The 18,541-nt window shown below is 32.4% G+C and overlaps 1 protein-coding gene across 1 annotated transcript; it reads left to right on the top strand.

The window, feature by feature from the left end:
• The first annotated feature begins 6,852 nt into the window (after nt 1–6,852).
• On the top strand, nt 6,853–10,542 carry LOC122578827 (respiratory burst oxidase homolog protein C-like). The gene is made up of 10 exons (XM_043750873.1): nt 6,853–7,026; nt 7,141–7,189; nt 7,313–7,426; nt 7,531–7,953; nt 8,093–8,500; nt 8,579–8,674; nt 8,918–9,030; nt 9,118–9,255; nt 9,530–10,077; nt 10,433–10,542. Exons 1-10 carry the CDS (start codon nt 6,857–6,859, stop codon nt 10,540–10,542), a joined length of 2,169 nt encoding a protein of 722 aa, XP_043606808.1. The 5' UTR covers nt 6,853–6,856.
• Nucleotides 10,543–18,541: the final 7,999 nt, after the last annotated feature.

The raw sequence follows: 18,541 nt of genomic DNA, 5'->3' as shown, positions 1-18,541 counted from the left end.
CCTACACCCGTCTCTCGACACCCCATGATCACTCGTTCTAAAGATGGAATCACCAAACCCATTGATCGTCTCTCTCTACATATTACTGCCCTTTCTCCCATCCCTAAATCCCACATTCAAGCGCTTAAATCAACCCATTGGTATGGTGCTATGCAAGATGAATATAATGCTTTAGTTAAAAATGGTACATGGGTCCTTGTTCCGCGACCACCTAATGTCAATGTGGTTCGTTCCATGTGGCTTTTTAAACATAAATTTCATGCAGATGGCTCTCTTAACAGGTACAAAGCTCGCCTTGTAGCCAATGGACGTAATCAGCGTCAAGGCATTGATTGTGTCGAGACTTTTAGCCCAGTGGTTAAACCAGCTCCTATACGGACGGTTCTTAGTATTGTAGTTTCACGGGAATGGCCCATTCACCAGCTTGATGTAAAGAACGCTTTTCTTAATGGATATCTTCCCGAGACTGTCTATATGTATCAACCACCGAGTTTTACTCATCCAACCCGTCCTGACTATGTTTGCCATCTTAAGAAGTCTCTCTATGGCCTTAAACAGGCCCCTCGAGCTTGGTTTCAGCGTTTTACAGCTTATGCTCTACATGTGGGTTTTCAGCACAGCAAAACCGACACATCTTTGTTTATCTTTCGACGTGGGACGGAGATAGCCTATTTGCTTTTATATGTTGATGACATCATTCTTACAGCTTCCTCTTCGGCTTTACTACAACGCATCATCAATTCTTTACATGGAGAATTTGCCATGACTAACCCTGGCCCGCTCAACTATTTTTTAGGCATCTCTGCTAAGCGGACAATATCAGGCTTATTTCTTTCTCAGACCAAATATGCAACTGAAATACTTGAGCGGGCTCACATGCTTAATTGTAACTCGTGTCGGACACCTGTTGATACTGAGGCAAAGCTTGGCCCAGATGGCACTCCTGTTGTGGACCCCACTTTATATCGTAGTCTTGCAGGTGCTCTTCAATATCTCACTTTTACCCGCCCAGACCTATCTTATGCAACTCAGCAGCTTTGTCTTTATATGCATGATCCTCGTGAGCCGCACCTTAATGCTCTCAAACGTGTTCTTCGATATGTTCGTGGTACTATTGATTTTGGTCTACAGCTTTACAGGTCCCCTGCTCAACAGTTGACTACTTATTCTGACGCCGATTGGGCTGGGTGTCCTTCTACGAGACGCTCGACCTCCGGTTATTGTGTTTTCCTTGGAGACAACATTCTGTCATGGTCATCTAAATGACCGAATACCTTATCTCGTTCTAGCGCTGAAGCCGAGTATCGTGGGGTCGCTAATGCAGTTGCCGAAACAGCATGGATTCGCAACCTTCTTCGTGAACTACACAATCCTTTGCAGGCCGCCACCCTGGTATTTTGTGATAATGTTAGTGCAGTCTACATGTCTTCCAATCCTGTACAACATCAACGCACGAAGCACATAGAGGTTGACATCCACTTTGTTCGTGATAAAGTGGCAGCTGGTCATGTTCGTGTTCTTCATGTTCCCTCCCGCTATCAGTATGCCGATATTTTCACCAAGGGACTTTCATATCATCTTTTTTCAGATTTTCGCTCCAGTTTGAGTGTTCGACGATCTCCCGCTCAAACTGCGGGGGAGTAATAGCTGACATATATTTCGTATGTATAGTTGTATAGCTAGGCCCGCTTGGCCCATATCTTATTAGTAGGGCACAGTCCATTTTATGTATGTAGGGTTATGTATGTGGGGTGTGATACACGGCTTGTATTGGATATATATATATATATATATGATATCAATAGTACAGGAGTTTTCAAGGAGCCAATACATATCTTCTCAGATAGTTGTTAATAAACTAATAATAAATCTATTGTGATAAGACTAGAAGCAAGTTTTTACTTTTTCTTTTCCTATTTTAAGCCACAAGGAATTAATATGTTTATAATATCCTTATTCTATCAACATTAACAATTAACTAGAAGGATGTCCGTGCGATGCAACGACGATGATGGTAGCGACAAAGATGTGGTGACGGAGGCAGTGGTGGCGGAGATGTGCGGCGGTGGCGGTAGTAATGACGTGGTGGTGAATGTAAATTAATTGATGTAAGATGAGTTAATATGGTTATTTAAGGGTTGGAGGATCTATGTTGTAATTTATTTCATTAAGGGTATTATAGGTAAATAGATGAAGATATATAATAAAGAAGAGAGATAATATGGTCATTTCAAAGTCTTAATTACTTAAATGGAAAAAGGGTAGTTGCTTTATAAAGTAGTATAGATATAGATATATATGGTCTATTGCTCTAACGTGTTATTTACATCATCTATTAACTTCCAAAATAAATATAATATACATGTTTCTATCAGTTACATTTACATCAATAACTTGCACTAATCATTGTCATTCATCACCACCACCGTCTCGCCGACCAACACCACTCGACCCTGTCACTAACACCATCATCGTTGGATCGCTTGACCATTCATTTAATATTGGAGAACCATGTCATACACGTTAAATGGGCTTTCGATATATAAAAAATATAATTATTTTATACACATTAATTACAACTATAAGTGTCGTATTCAACAATTTTCATTTTTAAAATATGTGTCCATTAAGTACATGTTATAAAACGTTAAATAAATTATGATTTCTAATTAAAATTATAACTAAAAGAATTAGATCATTAACCTCACATTTATTATTTTAAGATAAAAGAATTTTAACTGTATAAAATATATTGACTTCATATAATTTATTTTAAAAATTCTTACTTAAAATTAAAGAGTTTTGTTAAACGAGGTCCTAAGATCTTTCGTTAAGATGTATCAATTAGTTGTATACTTAGCATAAAATTCAAAATGTAAAATTTTAATATGAAAATATAAAAAGTTTTTATGTATGTTAAATGAAGTTCTGAATTAAATGTTTTTAAAAATTTCAGGATATATTAAATTTCGGATTTCGAATGTCAATGATTGTCAGAAATTTTGAATATCTTTTAAAATTAACATCTAACAGGTCACCTGTCGTAGCTATATACTTTTTAATAAATTCATGAGTGCCACGATGTTAATTCTATATTTAGTTTTTCATCGCAATAATACGGTTTTATTATATACTAAAGATCAAGTTGACTTTTAATACAACGTTTCGTCTTGTCAATTTTATGATACTCGGTTTTTGCATTTTTTATTTTTTCGGAATAGCATGATAGTTTCTAGTTAACAGTTTAACACTACTTGTTATACTGGTGTGTTGTTAAGTAACATATTTTTTATATTAAAAAGCTTTATATAGAAATAACGTATAATAGTTTTAGTGTAATACGTGTACATTCATGTCAAAATTTCGAATCAAAATAAAAAAAAATAAAAAAAGACAATAAAACATGTAACAATAGCACAAATCAAACAATATTATATTAGTACACATAACACACTAATCACGGTGATGTAATATGGTGTAATTCTTTAAATGTTATTGAATGTAATACGTAACGATGACAAAAATATAATATATTTAGAAATGTTATGTATAATGAAATGGATAAGAATAGTCAAAACCAAATGTATATAGGTTCTAAAGATGGTGATGTAATAGAGTTGAAACATCTTAAACTTTTCGTTTTACGGTTGATTTGAGTCGTTAATAAGTTAACACTTTGCTTTCTTTAAGTCTTTAGATGATTTATTTATTTTGAACATCATATCAATGCAATATCTATTGTATATTGTATCAAGATGCTAGAAGATAAAAGTTACATAGTATAATTAACAAGAGAATGGATTGATCCTTCAATCTAACGAGCTAAAAGTATACTCACAGTTTTTGTCTCTTATATAATCCAATTAAAAGAAAGTAGCACTATGAGTGTATGTGCATGAGGTGTTATATGCTTTAATGATGTGTGTTAATGTGTTAACATGGGTAATTAAGTGCTTCAAATGTTATCGTGTATTTCTGGTAAAAAGATTTAGCTCGAACTAGATGTGACACTTTAAAACTTATTGATCCATGTCAAATGTCATTGGAGTGATCCCTTTCATCTCTCTCATCTCCCTTCAACTATCCAATCAAATTACTACACTTCATTTCAACTCTCCAACCTTTTTTTAGTGGCAACCATCACTCCCAACCTTTTCTTCATATTTCAATAATTCATTCTTAACATTTATAAACTTTACATAAGTAACCCTTTTTTAATTTATATGTTTTATTAATAACAAAACACATTACATAATACTTAAAACACATTACATATTAAAAGTAAAAAACAATAAATAGTTAAACTTCACCGTACATAGTTAAACTTCACCGTACATAATAAAAACACACAATGCATAACTTAAAAAAAAAACATAACTACTGAGGACGATTCTCTAGTGACATACTTCTGATGCCCTAGTGAGCGTTTAGGTCGAGCCACCATTGGTCATGTTTCGGCCGTCTGGCATTTTCGATGGTTTTATCTTCACCGCAATTAGTTTTAAGTAATTTTTTTATAAACAAAATGGTATTTTAGGAATTAAAAAAAAAAGGGTTCTCAAAATAACTTTTCACTATATATATATATATAGTGAAAAGTTATTTTGAGAACCCCCTTTTTTTTAGAACCTTTGAGAACTTTTCAAATCAAGTCCAACCGATGATTATTTTTTACATGAAAATTATTTTTTGATTGTTTATAGAATAATTTATGTGTAATTTTGAAGTTTATAATTGTGTGGAGGCATTGATTATCATCCGTTACACAATTATGTGGAGATTTGGATTCTTGATCACATGTGCACGAATATTGCTATGATTACATGTGATCGACTTGCATACATGTGATCATAGCAATATTCATGCACTTGTGATCAAGAATCCAAATCTTCACATAACTGTATAACGGATGATAATCCATGCTCCACACAATTATAAAATTCAAAATTACACATAAGTTATTCAGAAAACAATCAAAAAACAATTTTTATGTAAAGAACAATTATCGGTTGGGCTTGATTTGAAAAGTTTTCAAAGGTTCTCACAAAAAAAATTTCTCAAAATAACTTTACCCTATATATATATATGATATAAGAAAATAATAATAAAAAAAGGTTTCAACACCTTTACACATTTGGTCCCTGGCGCCTGTTAGCTTGCACTTATAGTCCCAGTAACGGTTACATCTCAGTTTCCAAACCTGTCACTTTTAGCCCCTGCCTTTTCATCTTGTCTTCAACCTCGTGCGAGCTTGAAGCTCGCGATCGTGGCACCCGAAGCTCCACCAACTCGCTGCAACCCTCTCCATCTCACACTTCAACTCGCGTTTGACTCCCTCCCCCTACATTCTCAAAAATTAATCTCATTTTGTACGACTTGCTGTAAGAGCATGTAATTCATAAATGTTGTATTTGAATGAACTTCGTATTCTTTGTGGTCGTTATGTATGTATTATAAGTAAATGACTATTTCATTTTTCAAAAGGTGAACCCTTCAACCTAAATTGCCCTTATATAATCAATACTCTTTCATCTGTTGTTCAACTTATAAAATAACTACACTAACCTAATTTAGATATATAATTTATATTATTCACCGTTGTTGTTACCACAATTACCGATGTATCCGTGGGCATCAATCAATTTTGTTTTTAGGTGCAAAAATTTTACGCGTTCCAAAAAAAAGGAGTATAAGTGTTTCTAAGATGTACATTAATTTTTGTATTTGGTTATTTCATTCTTTTTCTTTACTACCATATACTCGTATAAAAATTTTCCACCTCACATTTTCAATAAGAATTAAAAAAAAGTTAGTTATGAGTTGACCAAAATACATTTAATGAACCCTAATTGGAAAGAGTTAAATGCTAAATGATCATTATATCTCAATGAATTAATTATACCACCAATCTCTTATATTCTAAAATATTTCTGTTATCCCATTAAGAACAATTACCTTTACATCAATTAACTATAATACAGGTCGCCACTACCACAACACCGTCTTTGGTGTCACCGTTGTCGCTTTATGCATGTAACATACTAGCAAATATTTAAGTAGAACGATCTTTAACAAATCAATTATTTATACAGTTGTAGATTATCCAAATACTCATTTAATTAATTAAGTATGATAGTGTGAACATATGTTTGTTAAAGTTGCTTAGTTATCTTAGTTTGTTAGAAACATTAATTATTAGTTAGTATTAGTTGTCTTGTCTATATAAATATATCTATATCTTGTATCTATTGTTATAATGTGTATGATTTAAGTAATATCGCAAAAAACGTTGTTAATAGTAGCTAGCAGTGCCCGTGGAAGCATGAACAACTCAAGAAACAATGAAGATCATGTGGAAATGACGACGTTAGGTGTTATTGATGAGACCGTGGCATTTCCGGACGTGAAAAGTGATGATGTGAAAGACCCCGAGTCGACTTTGTTGGCTAGAGATCAGTTGGAGAAAAAATCGTCGTCTTTAGGGGAGTCTGCAGGTGGTACAGATACCTCTGCAAAAATCCGTAAAGTGTCCAAGGAGTTCAAAAGGGTGACAATATTTTCACGGGGGTATCCGGGCACTTTGTATAGCCGGACCAAGTCCATCAAGACACATGCTTTGAAAGGGTTGAAGTTTACTAATGGGACGACTGCGCAGGATAATTTGTTTAATGAGCTAACCAAGGACACCAACGGGTTACTTGCGCGCGCAGATTTTTGGAAATCCATAGGTATATACATATATGTGTATGTATTTGCATATTAAACACTCTTTTATCAAACTGAGCTTATAAATTTCATTTTTATCAAATTGAGCCATGTTATTTTTGCTTATTTTTTTTGGCTTTGTAACATATCTATGGTAGGGATGAACAAAGAGTCAAAAGAGTTCGCGGAAGAATTGTTTGATACACTTAAACGTCGTCGAAACATCACTAGTGACTCGATTAACAAAGAAGAATTTGACGACTTTTGTGAACAAATTGCTGACCAAAGTTTTGATTCAAGGCTTCAAATTTTCTTTGATATGTTAGTTTCTATAATTAAATGTGGTTTTTATATATATTATATATAATACTTAGTTTATTTAAAATCTTTGATTAATTTGAGTATACATTTACTAATTTAAGATCATGTATACAGGATTGATAAAGATGGCAATGGGCAGATCAGTGAAGATGAACTTCGGGAGGTACAATCTGATACAACTTGAACTATATATATGTTACATTTGGTTGCAGTATATTTATTATTTTGGATTAATTTGGTAACAGTTTTTGATCATCGGTCGTATGTTCATATTTATGCAATACAGATTATCAGCTCAAGTGCGTCTGCAAACAAGTTATCGAACATTAAGGAACAAGCAGGTGAATATGCAGCATTGGTCATGGAAGAATTGGACCCAGACAATTTCGGTTACATCATGGTACACTTTATTAATCATCATGGATATTTTAGTGTGACATCATTAGTTCTACATTGTTATAGAATGTTTCATTTCAATTTACGGATTTTCGTTCTAAAAAACAGATTGATGACTTAAAGACACTTTTGTTGCGAGCCTCGTCACAAAATGTGGCAGGCGAAAGCAGAGATCCAAACGGGGAGCATAACAAAGAGCACGGAAAGGAGAAAGCTAGGAACATGATTCGACAAGGGTATGATGGTTTCAAGAATTTTGTAGAAGATCAGTGGCAAAGAATTTGGGTGATAGCACTATGGATTGGGGTGATGGCTGGTTTGTTTACTTATAAGTATATTCAATACAAGAACCGAGCCGCCTATGATGTAATGGGACAGTGTGTTAGTATTGCTAAAGGCTCAGCCGAGACATTGAAGTTAAACATGTCTCTAGTTTTGTTACCAGTGTGTCGAAACACCATCACATGGCTCAGGAACAAGACCAAACTTGGTGTGGTGGTTCCCTTTGATGATAATTTTAATTTTCACAAAGTAAGCAGCTTGAACCTTAGCATTTTGAATATTATATTTATGAATAAATTCTTCCAAAAAAATTTGTGGATCCCATAGACAAGATGTGTGTGTAGTTTGTTTAATTGCCAACATTTGTGATAAACTTATGTGCTTTCAGGTGATTGCTGTCGGAATCATGATTGGAGTTGGGCTCCATGCTATCACACATTTAACATGTGATTTCCCTCGACTTCTTAGTGCAACCAAGGAGGAGTATGAGCCGATGGTACAATATTTTGGGGAACAACCTGATAGCTATTGGCATTTTGTGAAGGGAACCGAAGGATGGACTGGGATCGTTATGGTGGTTCTAATGGCAATAGCGTTTACACTAGCATCCCCATGGCTAAGACGTAGTAGACTAAACCTACCCAAACCTCTAAAGGAACTTCTAACGAAACCTATAAAGAAATTGACAGGTTTTAACGCATTCTGGTACTCCCATCACCTATTTGTGATTGTTTATGGCTTGCTCATAGTCCATGGGATCAAACTTTACCTCACCAAAGAATGGTACAAAAAAACGGTGAGTGGAAGTTCTATAAGGTTTTTTGTATGAATGTTTTGGGAATGTAGAACTGAACGTTTACTTTGGTTATGACAGACTTGGATGTACTTAGCAGTTCCAGTCTTGCTTTATGCCGGCGAGAGATTGACCAGGACATTAAGGTCTAGTGTCGAATCCGTCAAAATGTTGAAGGTAAATATCAAAAGATGACCTGAATCCTTCGGATTGGGTTATAGGTACAAATCCGCGGGTTGGATGATGAGTACAAATTGATAGTAATTTGGTACAGGGTTGGGTCAACTTAAGAGTCTCTAAACCCTTTTGATCCCTTCTTTTAGTTACTATTTTTTAACTTACTAGTGATCAAACATATAGCCTGTTAGGAAGTCGCCATTCGTGTGGTCTTTAACGGACATTTTATTTTTGGTTTTGCAGGTGGGTATTCACCCTGACATGCTGGCACTTCAAATGTCAAAGCCTGACAAATTTAGATACAAAAGTGGACAATACATGTTTGTAAACTGCAAGGCGGTTTCTCCATTCGAATGGCGAGTCTCATCTATAGAAAGGCTTCTTTTGCAACAAAAATGTTGTACATAGAGCTCGTATATAAACTAACTTAATTTCTTTTGCAGGCACCCATTTTCGATAACTTCTGCACCTGGGGATGACTATCTAAGCGTGCATATTCGGGAAGCCGGTGACTGGACCAGACAAATAAAAAAGGTCATCAATGAGGTACATTTTGTTGATTATTTAGGCAACTTTACCTAGTTGTTTCTTTAAAGCCAAGTATTTTGATCCTTATCCATTTGACCCGTTACAGACCCAAGATAACCCGAATTGAACCATTCATATTAGTATATAGTTGTATACCCGCTAACCCAATCTGGGTTGTTTGCAGGCATGTCAACCTTCAGTTGATGGCAAAAAGAAACAGCTAAGAGCCGATTTCACGGGAGACAACCTAAAGTAAGTCGTCAGATTTTCGTTATATATAATCATCTAGACCCAGTTCCTAACTTTCTTGATCAAATGTACCAATAGTTGCCCAAATGTTAAGATAGATGGGCCATATGGTGCTCCAGCCCAGGACTACAAGAAATACGACGTGGTGTTGCTAGTGGGATTAGGCATTGGAGCAACGCCTATGATCAGCATCGTTAAAGATATCGTGAACAACATGAAAGCCAAACAAAAGGAAGACGAGGCAATGGAAAATGGCACATCAAGCTCACTAGGCACACCTGCGCCACTATTAAAGAAAAATACCTCTAACGACTTCAACACGAGGAAAGCTTACTTTTATTGGGTCACACGAGAACAAAACTCGCTAGAGTGGTTCAAAGGGGTTATGAACGACGTGGCTGAAACAGATCAACAAGGTGTGATTGAGATGCATAATTATTGCACTAGTGTTTTTCATGAAGGTGATGCTCGGTCCGCTTTCATTGCCATGCTTCAGTCACTTGCATATGCCAAAAACGGCCTGGACGTTGTCTCAGGTAGTCGGGTCAAGTCTCATTTTGCAAAGCCGAACTGGAAGAGTGTTTATGAGCGTATCGCTCGTAATCACCCTGATCAACGACGTATTGGTAAGTTTCTTTCTATTATATAGCATCATGAAAAAATTTGGAAAGAATCTAAAATATGTCAAGAACCGCGAGAACTATCAAAATTTATATTAATTCACTTAAAATAAAATTCATTTAATGGATTAAAATCTACCCTTTTAATTCACATATGGATTTGATTTGTGCAGAACATGTAACATATTTATGTGTCTCACTTGAACAACATTACTTTTTACAAAGTTAATCACATATAATTAAAACGACACAAGATTTGTATAATTGTTAAATATTTTTTAGGTTCTCCCATGTCCGTAACCCATATTCTATATGCAAACTTATTATAAGAAACTTACATTTTTCTTAAAAAAATATGCAGGGGTGTTCTATTGTGGAGCACCAGGACTGGTCAAAGAGTTGAAACAACATGCTTCTTATTTTTCTCACAACAGAACTACAAAATTTGACTTTCACAAGGAGAACTTCTAACTTTAGAAAGTAAAAATGTCATATAAACTTTATCTAAACTTGTTAAAATGATGCAAAAATCAATTGATTTGGACCCCATATATCTAGTGATCTGCGTTGGTATATACAAAACCACAAGAGTTGAACTACTTATTCGTTTAATATGTTACAATTTGTAATGTATTGTAATTATTTTTATTTTGAATGTATTAATATTTTTTTTTATGTGTGTAAAGTCTTGTGGGTTTATTACTTAAATGGACAAATTGAGATGAATTTTTAACATATTTTTGAAAAATATTGAGTATGGCCAATGGATCGTTTACAATCAGTTTATTTGACTTGACAAATTGAATACAAGTTAAACAATTTGGTCTCAAACAAACTAAAGACATATTGAGTTTGTAAAGTCAACTTCACTTTTATTATTATTATTATTATTATTATTATTATTATTATTATTATTATTATTATTATTATTATTATTATTATATACCGTTGTGATATTTTTAACTAGGAATTTCATGGCGTCCAATGGGCGTAAGTTTTTGAAAACGTTTGCGTTTATGGGTGGGGTTACAAAAATCACAAATTTATGGAAGACAAAAAATATTGAAACGCAATTTAAAAAAATTACAAAAGGAATATACTAAACCAAAAAATAAAAAAGAGAACAAAAAAACAAAAAAAATTGAAAACTAGATGAATAAGTTATATATAAAAAACAAATGTTACATGTGAAAAAGGTATAAAAACGAAATGTTTAAAAGAGTACAAAAGAAATACAACGCAACAAAAAATTTTTTAGAAAAAACAAAAAAAACATAGTAAATAACAAAAGATATAGCATTTTAAAAAGTTATAAAAAAAATGTTAAATGTGATAAAGGTATAAAAAAAACAAAATGTTGCAAAAGATTAAAAAAAATTCAAATTATATAAAGTTAGGTAGTTAAAGTAATAAAAGAGAAACAGGAGGGACTGAAAAGTAAAAAGCGAAAAAACCAGGGGCTAAAATACAAATACTTTACTATTAAAAAAAACAAAAACAAAAAAATAAGAGGAGAAGGCTTGAACACATGACCTCCACCTCCTAAGCCATAGAGACCAACCACTCTACCAAATCCACTTTTGTTGTTATAATTGCTAATTCTATTATTTATATTAAAACTACATGTAAAGACAAAAAAAACACTGTTCACATCCTACTTCTTTATTATAGTAGGTAATTTTTCACTGTGTGTTTATGTATATATTTTTTTAAAGATGAATTTTATATGGATAATGATGTATCATAAGTATATTGAATTTCAGCTTTTCAGTATGTTGGATTAGAGTCAAAATAATTTCAAATTATTGAAATAATATAATTTGCTGACGTGTTAACTAAGATAACCGATTTATTTGGGCATTATACATGCCAATGGGAATAGCTTAGGTTGTGTTTGATTTCAACTGAATGAAATAGTTCAACACTTAATGTTGAATCGCCAGTTTCACATTAGTGGCTGGTAGGCATTATGCCTCTGGTGGTGCAAACGTAGGTTCGAGCTCCATTTGGAGCAATTGGTGTATAATTTGGAGTATTAGATTTATGATAGAGTAGGTTTAGCCGTTCAAAAAAAAAACCTTAATGCTGAATCAGTTAACATTTTGATTGTTTGCTACCCCTTCTGAATACTGAATGAACCAAAAAAACCACTAAACCATTTCTATTATTTATTTCGAAAAATATTTCTTTCATGACGGCTAGTATATATCTCGAATATATTTAGGAATGGATCATGTTGGAGAGTCTTTGAAACTATGGTTGGTATTGAAATTGGAGTGTTGTTCAAGTTGGATTAGGAATAATCATAGAACTACAAATTGCATTTTTCTATCATTCAGATTATTCATTCAGAACAAATATCAAACATATCATTTTCGTTTATAAACAAATTCATTTAGAGCCTTTAAACTATTCAGGATTTAGAATCATTTAGTGCTAAATCATTTAGTGTTATCAAACACAGCCTTAGGGGCGTTTGGTTCGCAGATTGTTTTTGAGGGAATTGGAATTTGGTAAAGGAATTGGAATTTGATGGAATTGGAATCTGAAACTTTTAATATTTGTGTTATGTTTGGTTTGCAGAATTTAATTGAATTCAGTTAAAAGAATTTAAGCATAAGCTATATAAATTGACAAAACTAACCTTTGTGTTGTGTTTTATTATTATTCACATGAGCAATGCTAGGGTGACAAATTTTTTATAAATAAAAAATCTACAAACATATGTGGTATGAAGTTGGTCCAATCAACAAAGAGAGAGAAAGAGGAGAGAGGACACATAAACATGATTTGATTGATAGAAATTATGTTTGTAAAATTTGTTTATAAAATGTTTGTAGGTCTAGAATTACTCTATTCACATATACGAGTATATTATTGTATATGTCTTGTTAATAATTATAAAAAAAATATAATAATAATAAACAAATTAATTGATGATAAATCTGAGTTGGTTTACACTGTACACACCTACCATACAACCACACAAACACAAATTTTATCACATGAACTCCATTTTGTTTATCTTGGTTTACAGTGTACACACCATCATCGGCAGCTTTACTCTATCATTCAACTTTGTTTATCTTTTATCCATTATTCATTTTCATAATAATAATAATAATAATAATAATAATAATAATAATAATAATAATAACAACAACATATACACATAGATCTCCTACTTCTATAATCAAGTAGTCAACAATGATGGCAGATGATGATGGCTGTCAAAATCCGACAGCAAGCCAGCAACATTAGTGGAACATCAAGTGGTGGATTGTGACGGTGATTAGGGGCGTAAACGAGATGAGACAGTTTGCGAGCTACTCGAAATCGACTCGCAAATTATTTGAAATCGACTCGGTCTGAGTCGAGCTGAGCTTGAGCTCGAGCTACTCGAGTAGACTTTCGAGTCGAGCTCGAGCCTCAAAATAACTTACTCGAAAAGCTCGCGAACTTAACCGAGCTTGTACTTATTTACAATTTTACCCTTGAATATTATATATTTTTACATAATTACTATCCTACCGAGCTGTTTTTAATCGAGTCGAGTTTGAAATTGTCGAGCTTAAAGGACTAATTTGGCTTAAAACTTAAGTTTAATACTTAATCGAGTCGAGCTCGAAAGTGTCGATACATAAGGCGAGCTCGAGTTCGAGCTTCAAAATTAAAGCTCGGTCGAGCTCGAGTCGAGTTTCGAGCTTCGAGCTTCGAGTTTTGTAGTCGAGCTCAAGCTTGGCACTGTATCGGCTTGACTCGGCTCGTTTACACCCCTAATGGTGATGGTGGTTTAAAGACGGCAGCAGCAAACATCAGTAGTACATCAAAAGGGAAGAGTTTTTTGTTTTGGTATTAAATTATGAGAGGGTATTTTGGTAAAGAAGTATGAATTCCATGGAATGTTAAACATTCCATCAAGTTATTGATGGAATTGTAGATTCTCTATTTTAAGGAATTCAATGGAAAGTTTTGAATTCCAATTACATCATTTTACTAACCAAACATCCTCATAAATGGAATTCAACATTCTAATTCTAAGGAATTACTAAGAATTTCATGAACCAAATACCCGAGTGAGTCAATTCCCATGTATAGATCCCATGTGGCAATAGGTGTTGGAAAAGGGAGAAAAACTATCGGTACGTCTAGTTGTTTTACTTCAATTTGAAATGACCTCCTCTCGCTAAACTCTAGCCGCTAAACATCATTGACCTCCTCTCGCAATCAATAAAATTAGAGCTAATTGAATGGTAACAATCATTTTCCCTATTGTATCATTGTATGTTATAAGTTGAAAATGATAAAATTCTATATTAACAATTCAGAGATATTAGTTATAAATAAACTTTTTGCTTTAACAAAAGTATAGACCAGTAAGTAAAGAGTATTGTTAACTTAAATTTAGAATGGGATAGTGGGTTGTTTCTGTATTTGTCCATATGTAATTTTCACTTTTTAATCATATCATGGTTTGATAACTTTGTATTGCATATCTGCATGAGTTTTTTGTGGTTTGGAAACTTAATTTGTATTGTATGAATTTTTTGTGAACTTTCATGATAGTTCTTTTTGCATGAGTTTTTTGTGGTTTGGAAACTTTGTATTCCATTTTTTGCTTTTCAAACAAGATTTGGAATGGCTAAGCCAAAAAATCAACAAAAGTATGGGGGATTTTGGCATTTTGCAATGTGGTTACATGTGTAAAACTAAGCCTAATAAATCCAAATATGGGCTATGAGGTTAGAAGACTAACGATGGGCCAAAGTCATATAGATTAGTGATTAGTCTATTAATATAACATGGGTCCAAATTTCAAAAATCAACATGGGCCCATTCTTTTTTTAGGTATTTTATAAAAGTTGCATGCAATTATGCAAGTGTCGCGTTTTTAGGTACACCAAATAGCTATGACAAAAATGTCAAATATATCGTAGTTATTTATAATAGGCTAGTAGATCTTGTTTATTCATGGAAGCACATGTTGTGATTATTGTGATAGTGTAAATATGTCTTTTCCGCATTTGACCATACAAATCAACTGAAGGTAAAAGACTTTTTCTTTTAATTGCTAAAATTTGTTTCACACGCAAACAAAAGATTTTTATTCGTAATTATGTTATAAAGAAATATAGTGAACAAAAATTAGATTATACTAGCACGACGGTGGTCATGGTGACGACAGTGTGATGGTGGGGAGACTGTTGGTGATAGAGGTGACGTCGAGTAGTATAGACAATTGATGTAAAGGATTAATGAAGATATTTTATAAGATAAAGGATGAATTATATAATTTAATCATTAGGGATATTTTGGACAATTTGCTCATGTAACTTTCCACAAGGTTATTTCCACTCAGTATGGATATTGATATAGATGTGCAGGCATTACGAGTCTCATTCAACTTAAAAATCATTATGAACTTAACAAGCTAAAAGGCTTATGTATAATGTATTCGAGCTTACAAATAAAAAAAACCTTGAAAAATTTTATACTACATTATTAAAGATTTTAAAGGTTATTGGTTATTGCAATGTAAAAATCAATTAAGCATAATATCAACGTGGAGTTTGCCTAGTTGGTAAAAGTTTTAACTTTCTAAATAAACGAAGATTCAAATCATGTCAATGTTGTTTTTTGGAGTTTACAAAGTGTAATAAGATTTGCTGTTAAAAGAAAACATCAATTGATAATAGTTAAGTTTAAGTCAGACCTATCAAGCAATATATATGTGGCATCGTAAGAATGCATATCTTGTTATTAATTACTAGAGCTGTAAAAGAACTAAGTTCATGAACCGATTGACAGTAACTTCTCGTTCGTATTCGTTTGTTTAGTTAGATGAACAAGCATGAACACAAAATTTATTCGTTTAGTCTAATGAACCAACATGAATAAAGCTCTCATTCATTCATTTATGTTCATGAACGTCCGATAATGTGTTCGTTTATACACTTTTACATATATTAATACTTAATCAGTTATACATTAAAATGTAATTTTATATATAAAATTTCATTTATATCATATATATACTTTTTAATATATTAAATTATTACGAATAGTATTTAATTATTTCAAGACGATGACTGGATTGTAAAAACATTAAGCATGTATCATATAATATTGGGCTTGAAGTTTAAAGTTTTTAGCCCTGTTTTTTTGGAAATGAGAGGATATAAACTTTTTTTTTTTTATCAGATAAATGGTGTTTCATATCTTAATTAAGTAGAAATGTTGAGTAAACTACCAATGAATATTTTGTAATTTTGAATTTGATGTTTAATATTTATAACTATTTGTTTGTTCATTGCTATTCGTTTATCGGTATGTTTGTTTGTGTTAGTAACATAGTTGTCAAATCGTGTATCGTGTGTCGATTCGTTTTCCTAATTTTTGATCCGTGACTCGTATCGTAAGATACACCATAGTAAGAAATATAGATCCAGAAATATATAATATGGCATACAAAACATTAATTCATCATTCAAGTATATTCCTATGATATTATGTTTGTTTATCCATTTATAAACACAACACTATGTTTGTTTATCACCATCCACTAAGTTAGACGAACAAATAAAAACAACATTCTATTTGTACGTGTTCTCTCAGTTCGTTTAAAAACTTAGTTATTCTTTGATGGATAATGACTAATATTAAAAAGATACGTGGGTCAAAATTAAAATGTCCCACTCCTCATGTATATACATTAAAAAAAATACATGTGGTTGTGACTAATGACCATTTAGATGCTTAAAAGTAATATTACTGTACTGATTGTGATTAATGACCATTTAAATGCTTAAAAGTAATATTACTGTACTAATTTACTTTGTTTAATTAGTTTAAAAATCCAATTTTGTCCTCAACTAACAATTGATGTTCTATCATAAAAGTACTCTCAGAAATTCTAATTAATGACTCTCGGCTAGAATTACTTTATTGATCGAGTTACAAACTCAATTGTTATATTGACTTGATAAAAGACTAGGACATGTCAACATGTAAATTTATCTACTTTTAGTGAAGGTGAACAAATTAAAAATTTTATCACACTTTTTTTTGTATAAAAATATATAGAAATGAAAGTGTATAAATTTCTTCACACTAAAATAATTATGAAGTGTTACAAAATAATTATGAAACTTCACATTAAAAGTTTGAACTTTTGATTCTACACCCTCTTTAATGTGGAGAAATTTATACACACTTTTATTTCTATATATTTTTACACACAGAAAAGCGTGACAAAAATTTTAATTTGTTTATATTCACTAAAAGTGTGAACAAATGCAATATTGTTTGTAGTGATTGTTGACACAAACAGGATATTGGTGTGTCTCCAGGCTCAAACATATATATATCTCAAAGTCTCAATTACAACTTCAAATCGATTTAAGAAATCACGTCACACTTAACATCACAAAAGGAATTTTTCAGAACTCGATAACTCGTTATCTCGTTATTAACACACGTTTACATGTATGAATTATATCATTCCACGCTGAACAATGTCGTAGTCGAGCGTAACTACATGTGATGTATGACATGTTTGTCTTCAATTCTTCATGATTATTACTTTTGTCACGTACGTGTACGATATATATTGACTAATAATAATAATATTGAAACTATAAAATCACTTTGTCTGCTTTCTCTAGTGGCATCTTGTGATGTTATATATGCGATGTTCACACAAATCAGGTTTTTTTTTAAAGGTAATGTTGTCGTTGTAGTGTGTCATATTAAAAAAGAATCTAGGTAGCAATGTATAAACCGAAACATATATTAAAGAAAATGTTAAATGAAGCTCCTAAGATTTCACTTAACGTGCATAAAAAGGTTGTACAATTCTATATTAAATGTCGATTCCTAATTTTTATGATAAGTGTACAACTAATTAATGCTGAACAAAATATTATTATTATTATTAATAATCTCTTATTATCCTCTCAAGAATAATATATCAAGATCTAATCTCAATTAGATCATTAAAATCAAATAACAACACTCACAGAAATATAATCAATCAGAACAATATCATTACCTGTTAATTAAGTGATAATCATCCAACTAATTATTGAATGTGCTATTACAAAAATATGAATATTGAATATATATCTATATCTATATATCGAGAGAGAGCAGCAGAATATGTATAAGGAAAAATGATGGATTGATAATGAAATTAGGGTAATATTTTTCGTTTTATACTCGAGCTCCATCTTCTCTCTTTTGACACATTTGGTCCCTTAACTTATACACCGACTTATCCTTATGCTATCTGGACTTTTACAGCTTCAACCCTTCTCCATCTTAAATTGGCTTGCCAAGTCATGCAATAATCTAATCATACAATAAGAACACTAAACTAATTTAATGAATAAGATTATACTTTTATCAAATGCATCTTAACGAAACCCTTAAGGCTTTGTTTAGCGAAACCCATTTAAAATTAATAAACATA

Source organism: Erigeron canadensis, chromosome 8 (genome assembly GCF_010389155.1).
Source record: "Erigeron canadensis isolate Cc75 chromosome 8, C_canadensis_v1, whole genome shotgun sequence".
Classification (NCBI taxonomy): domain Eukaryota; kingdom Viridiplantae; phylum Streptophyta; class Magnoliopsida; order Asterales; family Asteraceae; genus Erigeron; species Erigeron canadensis.
This window is presented reverse-complemented; position numbering and strand designations above follow the sequence as displayed.